At 42.0% G+C, this 11,624-nt stretch overlaps 1 protein-coding gene across 1 annotated transcript in view; it reads right to left on the reverse strand.

Moving 5' to 3' along the window:
- Nucleotides 1–8,294, reverse strand: part of plcb3 (phospholipase C, beta 3 (phosphatidylinositol-specific)) — a 29,017-nt gene extending 20,723 nt beyond the window's left edge. Inside the window, exons 1-2 of the mRNA XM_077500016.1 lie at nucleotides 7,758–8,294; nucleotides 2,057–2,143 (exon numbers count right to left, since the gene is read on the reverse strand). Of these exons, the coding sequence (XP_077356142.1) occupies nucleotides 2,057–2,143; nucleotides 7,758–7,856 (186 nt within the window). The 5' untranslated portion in view covers nucleotides 7,857–8,294. The remainder of the gene's footprint in view (nucleotides 1–2,056; nucleotides 2,144–7,757) is intronic.
- Between the last annotated feature and the right edge of the window lie 3,330 nt (nucleotides 8,295–11,624).

Consider the following 11,624-nt stretch of genomic DNA (forward strand, 5'->3'; position numbering starts at 1 on the left):
ATGTACACATAAAGAAAAATTAAAAATGCAAGACAAATGCAAACTGATGTGAGATGGCCTGCGGAAACCGGGCTTAAAATAGATTATCAAGAATAGTCTTTTTATTTTCAATCAAATGCAATAAGAAATTTCCTACAGTGACATGCAGTATAGCTTAACCAACAGCATAAATTAGCATAGCTTCAAAGTGACACATGGAAATGTGTCAAACGTGTGACAAGATTACTAAGGCTGGCCTGTACTGTACAGTACATGATCTAAGTGAGTCCAGCTGTCGCTTCTTTTAAATATTTTGAATTCAAAGCTAACAGAGCAGGTAGGACATAAATCTCAGTGAGGCTCTCCAAGTGTGGCTAAAGGTTCAAGTTAAAGAGGTTTAGATAGTGGATGTTTAAAAAGGGAGAAGGAAGGCAAAGAAAAGATAAGAGGTCATGTACACGGCACATTTGAAGGATTTGAAGGATGACTGATGGAGATGTTGAAATATCGCAGGTTAACTATTACGAAATCCCTTTCAGTCCAACTCTTAAATGTTTTCAATGCATCATAGTTGGTAACTAAAGTTGATTAATGGTCGCTGACTTCCAAGTCCATAGCTCAAGGGGACTTTTTCAAAAGCCATCCGTGATAACAATGCAAACTCTTCAAAGTAAAATCTGCATTATCCAAAATCTAAAGCAAAGAAAATCAGAACAGCCACATTGAAAAGGGCACACTGGAGCTCTAATATGTTGGGTCCCTCTATTCCGAGAATATCCTAGTCATCTGTGTAAAAGTGTTCTCATTAATAAGAAAAAGACGGATATCTGTGTTGCTGCGTCCTCTTTCCTGCTTCTCCGCTGTGCCCGCAAGTCCTCCTCGGGGGCCACTAAGCCAAATTAAAGGCTTGAACGTGTCTGAAATAACAGCTCAGAATTTCAGAACCCAAAATGAACCTGTTGAAGAAAAGCAACACAACTGGCATGGATATACTACTGGATGATATAAATGGGAAGTCAACCCAAAGATTTTCTTCACGCCACTAGTTTAAACACAGCATTCTGTTTAATATTGCATTTGTGGAATATGAATCAAACACCAAAATCCACCTGTTGATCAATATCAGGGGACGGCCATTTTGCTACTAGCTGCTGACTGAATGACACATGACTCTGGCAACTACCACTTACGGCTCAGCTTGCGAATGTCACATGACCAAACAGAAAACATGTGAGCCGTGATTGGACGTTGCCAGAGCCTGAGCAACTGTGATGTCATTTCCAGTCGACAGCAAGTGGCAAAGTGGCTGCCCTTTGAAATGGATGGCTTTATTTTGCTGCTTAACTCATATTCCACAAACACAATATTCATCAGAATGCCATGTTATACTAGTGGGGGTGCATATAATATATTATCAAGAAAAGTTTTGGGTTTACTTCCTCTTTAAGACATGTGGACATGGTAGTGCGGTTTGTGATGACAACAGGAAGTGGTGATAAAACAAATTCAGTGGCACTGGGTGGCTTGCATTTCCAGGGAAGTTGTTGCAAATTTGCATCTCCTGATACCAAACTCTGTCATCCCGCTAACACCCTCACCTCCATCTTTAAATAAATCTTTGCTGAATAGTGTCACGGCTACACCTCGGGTGACGAATGGCCTATTATCTCAAAAGACGTTGGGATTATGTTACATGAAAACGCATGCTATTACCATGAATCGAGTGTGGACGGATGGATGAGTGACAATTTCATATTAGCATAAATGGCCAAAAGAAGACGGCTCCACAAACAAAATCTCCCTTTCCTCTCCGCCCACATCCTGCTATCACGTTGCATGTAGCCACCGGCTAATTACGTCCGCTAAATGCCTCCAACGTCCAATCTAATATGGCCGCAGTAATGGCTTTAAGCAGTGGTGGGCAGGAAGGGCGACGCGAGATGATGGACTAAAAAGGATGACGAGCACATCGGGGAGGAAACAAGGGACAAGACAAAGACAATTTGGCGATGCCCGTTCAACATGAGGGTCATATCCGTGTTAGCATGCATGTTGGTTTGGTGTGTTTGCGTCTCACCATGTTGGCGCCTCCCGTCCAGTAGAGGAAGAAGCCATCTGGGTCGACTTTCAGGGTCACCAGGGTAGGGGACCCGCTGCTGGGCTCCTAGGATGGGGACAGAGAGTCTTTGGAGTGACATCACCAAACACAGTTACACAAAAAAAGAATGCCCCCACTGTAGCGAAGTTCACTTTCGAATATTTGTGCAATGGGATGACAAAACGAGAGCTATCAAGCCAAACAAACGGCATGTTAGTGTGTCTCATCAGTGTTTTCATGCACAATGGTGGCATAACATGTCATTAATATGACCATACACACACCCAGCTCTCGACGCGTTTAATTACAGCCAGCAATCTCACGGGAGGGACATTCGGCGAAACAACTCTGACGGCGTTCACTGCAGTGACAGATGAACTGACATCACGAGTCTCAACGGCCTCATCAGTAAAGTCTGCCTGACAACCTGACAGAAAAGAATTCAAATGCTACAAACACAACCCTATTGCCCAACATTATATCACACCGTCACAAGAGTCAGAGCTAATTTAAAAAAAAGGCTATATTTTCTTGGTGTGCTAATTTTAGCCCAAGCGGTTTCCTGTTAGCACAGCTTAGCATAAAAGAGATGGCGAGATCGGATATTTGCCAAGTTCTCTAAAAGCAAATCAGGGAACTTCACTAAATGTAAAGCCGCAATCTTAAGTGTTGCCCCAACTTAATAAAACATATCTTCAGTTTAGGCTCCAAGCTCAGCTGACATAGGACACAGAAAAGGAAAAGTTTGGAACAAAAAGAGAAAAGGAAATCATCTGATAATTATCATTTTTACAATGAAGTTCCCTGCACAGTGTGAAAATCTCCAAACTTGTGACCTACACAGTGACTCCAATCAAGGCCTTGACCTTGCCGTCTCAATCTTTAGTTCCTCCTTTTTCTTAGTCGCCAATTTCACTCTCTGCACCAGCGTAAAAAACAAAACACAGTCAAACGTCGCCCCAGAGGAATGTCAATTATCAGCTCATGTGACCACTAACAGCATCTCGCTTGTTGCTTTCAAGCACGGACAACGACGATGAGCACACAATTTAGTGCGGCAAAGTCAGTTCACCAAAAGGCCACTCGACTCCAAAAAGAAAAAGAAAAATGAAGACAAGTTGGCCAGACTCGCCATGTTTACCTTACCTGACATCCTGCTGTTCTTTGTGTTTGTAAGTAGGCGACGGCTCTACAATTGGACCTACTCCCTAATTAGCACACTGTGAAAACCACTAAGAAGGTGTCTGTGTCAATCACCCTTTTGTTGTACTTTCCCCGACCTAATTGACCGCTGGAGCCACATCTCCGGCGCTGACCTTCTCACACACATGCTCGTTACCTGACCGTAATGATGAAACCCCATCGGTTAATGATCACCCTTTGGCCTCTCCTCTAGGGATGTCCCATAATACTTTTTTTTGCAGTCTGAGACCATACGGTGAATGCTCAAATGATACAGAGTACCGATACCACTTGTACTTTTAATACATAAAATTCATTCACATAAAAAAAGGATATCAGTTGGTGGAGTATGTGTGAGTATGAGTGGAGAATTTTGGAAGAAAAAAAAAAAGAATAAAAATGAATAAACTTGCTCTAAAATCTGATTAGAACTAGAGATGGGCGATTACCAATACCAGGTATCAGTATCGGGCCTTATTTGAAGATATCGGTATTCACGAACCTGGCCATTTTATTATCAGGAACTAGATACTGTAAGAAGAATTGAAAATTGTCATTAAATTTCATGCAATTTTGGAGGAAAATGCTATATTGGGATATATAGCTCTTTCTTTATTAATATTATCTGTCGGGTTTTTTTGGTTTGTGTGTGGCATCGGTACTTGATATTAGTATCAAGAGTTGAATACTTGTATTGATATCGGTCTGAAAAAATGGTATCAAACATCCCAAATGAAAACTAACAGAATTTTTTTTTTTTTAAAGTAAGAATGTTTAAAGTAAGAATATGAATATGAGAATGCATATCAGTACTGAGGTGGCTGCTATCGGCAGCTTTCACGAGTACCTGTAACACTGAAATAAGGTCAGTATCGGTACTCGCCCATCCTTACTCGCTTCCTTCGTAACTTCCTATACTTTACTCCACCTTGGACAGAATTGCCCCCTCCAAACAGGTCAGTGCGAGGACAGCTTTGTCCTGTGCCCATTTGCCCAAGTGTTAACAGTTGACATTCCGTCGAAAATAACATGGAGAAAAGCTGAGGAGACATCCGGGCGTCCTCACACACTTTGCATGTGGCTGCGGTTGACCTTCCACCCCTCCCTCCCATCCTTCAAGCCATCCGTCAATCCCTTGTTTCTCACCCCTCCGTCATGGTGTCGGGAGTGTTTGTCACCGTGGTGTCAGAACACGCCGAGCTCTCGCGTATACGAGTGAATCAGTCCCTCTTCCAAGCGGCCATCTTTTGTTGGAAAGCAAGATCAGTGAAGTTATAATCAGCACTCTGGTGTCGTAGAAAGTATGGAGAGGAAGAAACACTCTGGAACTGCACAAAGGCCGAAGCAAAGGTTAAAACGTGGACGGCGAGAAGCAATAAAAACGGAGCTGCTTGCAAGTTCCAACAAACAAAATGAGCAGGCAGAGTGAGTATTGTTTTACAACTCCTTTGGAGAGTCAAGCTGTGGGGAGGAATTTCAAAAGAATCCAAGATGGAATTCATCATATGGAACTGCGGATATGTGGCAAAGATTGGAGAGTGAATGAAAAGGCTTCAGCTTTGCTTGCAACTTCCCAACAAGCTGTAGCAGGAAGTTGTTGGATGTGAAGCACACACCTACGAGACACGCACACAAGTCGAAACACAGAGGGAAAGAAAGCTAATTTGGAATGCATTCCTCCGCCTCCCAACCCCTACGTACACAATTATGTGTGTGTGTGCGTTTGCGCGCGCAACTGTGTCATTTGATGTGCCAAGCAGTCGAATGCCCAAAGCTATTGCGGAAACAGAGGACCTGTTGTGACGCCAACCTGTTTTTGCGACGGTTCGACAAGGAAGTAAGAAAGCAAAGCGGAAGTGATGAGAAAATATGAGCGCAGGTATGAAAGGTTTGCGGACAGAAAGAGGGAAAAAAAAACATGGAATGAAGGACGACGAGGGGCAATAGTGTGAGGGAGTCCTGAGGGCAAAAATTGGATTTTCATGTAAACAAACTACAGCGACTACAGGCTTTTTGTCTTTAAGTCCTTAAAGGAATATGTCCATAATTTTCTTTTGATGACATGCTATTTGGGCAAACAGAGAAAAAAAAAATTAAAGGGTAATTTCTAAAAATACACACTGTCTGACATGTATCCCTCTTTAGAGTTATACTGCTTTTTGCTATTTATACTCGTTTGCTTGGCTTTATATGTAAAAGAGATTACATTTCCTTAAAAAGAAGGTTGAAGTCAAAATAACTTTTTTAAGGGGAAGTAAAAAAATGTTCTTGACATTAATATGTTCTTTCAGCCCCCATTAGAACAAACATAGCATTGTGATTAGTATTGCGTTTGTGGAAATTGAATTAAGAAGCAAAACCTGTTTTGATCCATCTCAGGGGGCGGCCATTTTACCACTTCACATTGGCTCATGTAACGAACAATCACTGCTCACCTGTTTTCTGAGTTTGGTCATGTGTTCACAAGCCGTGCCGTGATTGGTTGTTACCTGAGCAACTGTGTTGTAATTTTCAGTTGACAGCAAGTTGCAAAATGGCTGCCCCGATTTAAAAACAAAGATGAGTATTGCTCCTTAATTGATATTCTACAAAATTAATATTTAGACTGGTGTGGCGGCATATAACATTATTTAAAAAAAAGAAAATATTTGCCTTGACGTCCCTTTTAAGTGACAGTAACTGAGCACGTGCATCGAGATTATCACTACTGCCAGCTGTGGCCAAAAAATGAAACTGCATTTTCCCTTCTTCACAAGTTCACATATAGTACACAACCCACACATGACGTCACATCCGCAGACAGAGGGTGGGAAATTCGAACTCAAACTCTGTCGGAAAACTATTGGCTAGAGGCTTGAGTAAACTCAAAGAGTAAACCCATTGTGAACAGATAAGATGTCTACTATCTACTAATTTTCAGTCATAAATTCTCAAATAAAAGGCTTTTGTAAATATATTTTTGGCCAAATTTTTACAGAGAGCAGCTTTAAGGCATCTTTTGCCAATGAAGGCCTTAAATAACAGTTATTTTTGGAAAAAATGACTGTCACAAGTTTCCAGGTTCCAGAATACCAAAGAGGCTTCATGGCGATGTGTTTGCAGGAATTGCTTCCAATACTGATGTTGCATTCTCAGCAGCCAATCTTTTTTTCTAAGCTTCCAAACTGGATTACGCTCTTCGCAGTAAAGATGCACAAGTAGGTTTTTCAAAAGGCAAGGGAAATGAATAATGTGTGTTTGAGCTTTAGCACAATTAATTGCCGACAATTCCTGGGAATTCCCTTCAGATGTCCTCTTGGTGTCTGTGGGGGAGAGGAAATCAAAAGGACATGGCAGTCGTCTGTTTGCGTGACAAGATGATTCTTCCGCGTCCACATGGGCTCATTGTCCCCATGTTTGCGGGACTACTGATAAACGGTCTGTACTTCAAGTTAGTGGACGCACAACATGGTTTCACACACTTGCTGCAATCAAACTGAAAAACAAATCATATGACATCTTTACATAAGGAAGGTTTGTGGGTTTGTTTTCTGCTTGTTGCTACGAGCATCACACAAACTAGCAATTTCCAAAACTGCATCAAACTCTGTGCTTCTTGCAAATGACAAACGTCACGAGCCCAGTCAAAAGTTGCAAATCCGGCGAACTTTGCTCGTCACCGTGGCAACCCGCACCCTTTTTGCTACACATTTATCTGAAGAAACATCAGCAGCCCGCTTTGCCTGCTCACCTGCTTGCTAGTACAACCAATAAGAAGCAATCACAACTAAAAATAATCCTTTTATCATGACATAACATTGTATACATTCCTGTTGTAAAACAAAGACAAGGCGGGTGGCATATGGTGGGCCAGAAGTGTGAGTCTATCAGTCAGGTGCCCAGTTAATCATTGACGACCTCATACACCCATTAGTTCTCCGTGGAGAAGCCTGCCATCAGAATAACCACAATGGACAAACAAATACAAATTGAAACCTTTTAGATAGATAATGTGCACTTTTTCCAATATTCTAGCTTGGTGTAACTGCAGAAGAGGAACACCTCTCAGTATGATGCAATACAGTTCTACGTCACTGCAAATTGCAAACACCGAGATACAAATATTTGTTATGTGAATCAAATGCAGTCATCAGCGTGTGCAGGTGTAGCGAAAGATAGATTGCCCTTCATTTGGGTGGGTTACCTCAATAAAAGTAGCTGATGTGGAAAGGTGGGGGGCGTGTGAAGTGAACATGAGCCTGAGGAGAACCGGCTTGACGAGAATGGAGCACAACACACACACATTAAAGCACTGCCTGGTGGCAACAGTAGGGGAACTTTCTGGTAGTTATTCTCATTAACACAGTTACAAATAGTGGGCTTCTGTGTTTAAGGTTTGCACACACCTGCACTTCACAACCTGTCAAAGGTTGGGGGTGTCACAATCCCAAAAACGCTCACTCAACCAAACAAATTATATGTCAAAAAGAAAGTGGTCAGAGCTAAGTCGCCCCCTCACCTCGTCCCATTTGATGAATTTACCCCCCTTCTTGAGCGCCTCATGGACGGACACGGGTTTGAGCTGCAGCGCGTGGACTCCCGGCTTGGCCCCGGCCATGGCGAGGGAGTCTGCCCGGGTGCCAACGCCTTAACCCCGGCGAAGGCGAGCGGCGCTCCTCGGGAGGAACCACGGAACTGATCTCGACGTTCGCTTCCTCCGCCTCCGAGTCCCAACGACTTCTCTTTTCCGGGGCGCGCTTCGGAGGAGTTGAACTGCCAAGTCTTCCGACACAAGTCACAGGCACTCCGAGAGACTTTGGACAAATAACATGACGAGTGGGAGTCGAATGGTGACGGACGACACTCCGCTCCGTTCCGCTGCGGGCGCGTCCACGCCACGCGGCAGCACGCACGCGGGTACCAAACTTGATTGCAGAGGGGGCTTGACCCGCTTTTGTTTATTCGCGCAGGATCCTTTAATCGTGCACTTGAGCCCACCGAGAGATCCTTTCCTTCCGTCCTCCCATCTGCTCGAACCCTTCACTCCCTCTCCAACTTTCTCTCTCTCTCTCTCTCTCTCTCTCTCTCGCTCTCCTCCTTCCTCCTCCTCCTCTTCTCCTCCCAGCATGTTTTCTGTGGGGCTGAACAAAAAAAATAGAAGACAAGAAGAGAGACAGAGGAACAACGTCTGGAGAGTGGAGGAGTGTGTTTTTCTTGGTATCCTCCATGTGGCCCCTTCAAATGTCACCCACTGCACAAAAATGTGCTTTCTTTTCACATAAGTTAGGACAGCAAGAGCAGAGTTTTTTTGTTTTGTTTTTAAACATCGTGTTTTTACACTTTGTCATAAAAGTCCTCAATGAGGCTTTCAATGGAGCGTGTGGGGAACAAAATGTACGTTCCGAGCCCAGATAGCGACTACAATCATACATCTGTTTTCATTGAGCAGCTTGCATGTGCAATAAACGAACAGTGATCTGTGATGCCGAGTGTATCTTAAAACGAGCCTTTTATAGGTCAACTTTTGCACGGGGTCCCATTGGAAAGCAGTAGATGAAATGCTTCAGTTTATGTTTGAACATAATTGCTGAAAACATGCAAAGCAAAATGATCGTATACTCAATTGTGCAGCTAGAACATTCAAACTGTTTTTAACCATTTTAGTTTTTTGGGGGTGTGAGTAACACAACGCCACATGATGCACTTTGGAGTCATCATTTATCATTGTATTATCTGCATTTATCAGGATACGATTTATCGGCCAAGTGTGTCAAAACACAAGAAAATTGTCTTCACAGTCACAACATGAACGAAAAATAACAATGACATCAGAGGGAGACAGAATGGGGAAGCCTGGCGGGTCATAATTAGCGCCCCAAGTTTCTTAGATGGATAAAGACAAAAACTAGGAAGGAGAGGGGGCAAAAACAAGGCCCAGTTCCTTTTAAGGAACCCGTGGAAAAAAATATGTACATAGCAACACAATGATGACACATAGATACAACAAGGCGAGCACATCTGCAGCTAGCTATGTCCACATCCCAAAACACATCTTCCCATCAAGATAGCCTGCTGGCGTATAGCCGTGATAGAGTGCCTCGTTGTCACCCATGAGTGCACGTGCGCCACATGGAGAAAGATGGAACTCCAAATTGACAGCTAGAATTAGAATGTGGACCGAGGCTTTGAGCTGTCATGGCTTCTTTAGAGCACCTCGTTGTCAGCAGTGAGTGTGCGCAAGTCACAGAAAGAGGGAAGAGCAGCTTCATTTCTCACTATTTTGGAATCTCATTTTATGTCTGTGGTATGTCAACTTTAGAAGACTTTTCACTTTGCAGTAGGGGTGTGAATTGCCTCGTACCTGACGATTCGATTCGTATCACGATTCACAGGTCACGATTCGATTCGATACCGATTAATCCCGATACGAATTTATAAGTCGATTGTTGCGATTTTTTTTCATTCAAATTTAGAAAATACTAATCAGTAAGCTTGTAGAGTGTAAGATTTATATGAAAATGTATTATTTATTTATCTGAAATTTCAGTCTTATAGAGGTTGTAATCTGTTTCATGTTTAAACAGCATTAAAATAAAATATTAAGGCTTAATGTTCCGTTCATATAACATTCTTCCATGCTTAAGGTGTGAATCCTAAAAAAAAAAAAAAAAAAAAAAAAAAAAAAAAAAAAAAAAAAAAAAAATCGATTTTGCCTATTATTGAATCGATTCGAGAATCGCGCGATGTAGTATCGCGATATATCGCCGAATCGATTTTTTTTTTTTTAACACCCCTACTTTGCAGGTACTTTAAATGTTCTTGCTGGCGTGTAAACAAGTAGCGGTAAGTCAAGCAGGTACAGTAAGTTTCATCCATGGGATACTTGGATACATAGAATCCGGTTCTGTCTCAATCTTGCTGCCAGGCAACATTACAACATGGACCTCACATAAAACACTTGCAGCCCAGATTTTTTGGCCACCGTCACCCCTTCTCCGACTCCCCGACTACACTCGGCAGGAATGTCTGCTATGCCGCAGCTGACAGCTTTTTCATTGACCCGATGAGGAAGACTGGACTGTCACAAACATATGGCATGGCATTTGCTATGATGAAGCATCCATAATCATCATGGACATTTGCATCCTCTCATCATGCAGAAGCAAGGATATTGTGTTGCAGTGGCACACACATACAAACCCACACACAATTTTGTGTTGAAGAGCAAACACCTGCGCTCTCAATAGACCGATCCAACCCACACTCTGGTTCTTCTTACTCTTTTGACCTCTCTCTCCCTCTCCATCATCTGACTGTTAATGAAACACACACACAAATGCACTCGCGGGAGTATCAGCTCATAAGTAGAATGCAAGGTGTAGATACAGTAACAATAAACTGATAGCATAACATCCAGTTTGTTGTCATAAATGCAACAAGAGCAGCACAGCTTTCCAGTCATACCACCCAATAGATATATAATGGCCTGTTGGTCAAGTGTTTAGTGAGACCAAAAGTAGTGTTGTGTTGTGTTGTGTTGTGTTATGTTAAAAATGAAACATAATTGGCTACAGCTAGAGGGACCTTCACCCACTTCTCTCTATTTATGACTTGGAATCCAGTGACAGGCGGATTTTTCCTCCCAACGGAGCCAAGGAGGAGCCACAAAGACACATTGTGTGGAGACACAGACATATTCAGTCCTTGAGTGCCCACACACATACACACATACATACGCACGCACAAGCTTTGCATATGTGAAAACTGACAATAATTGAGTATACACTGCCATCTAGCGGCTCTTACCAGAAATGCACTAAACACGCAAGTGATTTAAAGCAAAGGGAAGTCACTCGTATCTCAAATCCAAACATATGCTTTTCTTCTTGAATTCAAACATATAGACTTGTCTACCATCAATTCTGAAAGGTAAATGGAAACCATAAGGGATTTGTATAATACTGAAGTAGAAAAATAATGAATTAAGCATTATTACTAACATTTAAAAAATAAATAAATTAATAATAATAATAATAATAATAATAATAATAATAATAATAATAATAATAATAATAATAATAATAATAATAATAATAATATGAAATTCTCTCTTGTCATCTAGTAAGAGTCCTCGATTGCTCCATAGCGCCCTCCCGTGGATGGAAGACTTCTAACACCATTGCGTCGCTTTCAGGGCAAATGGAAACAAACAACATTAACGAATTTATTATCTGTTTAACCATCTCAAATATACAAAATGTCAACAGTTGGAAGAGAGATTTGCAAGATTATTCTTTAAATTTGTAAATGTAGCCCCTTCAGATGGCCGACTGGAGCAGATGTGGCTTGTTTAAAAATAGCTTTAATGTCGATTTTAGTCTCCGAA

The sequence above is a fragment of the Festucalex cinctus genome, chromosome 16 (genome assembly GCF_051991245.1).
Source record: "Festucalex cinctus isolate MCC-2025b chromosome 16, RoL_Fcin_1.0, whole genome shotgun sequence".
Taxonomy (NCBI): domain Eukaryota; kingdom Metazoa; phylum Chordata; class Actinopteri; order Syngnathiformes; family Syngnathidae; genus Festucalex; species Festucalex cinctus.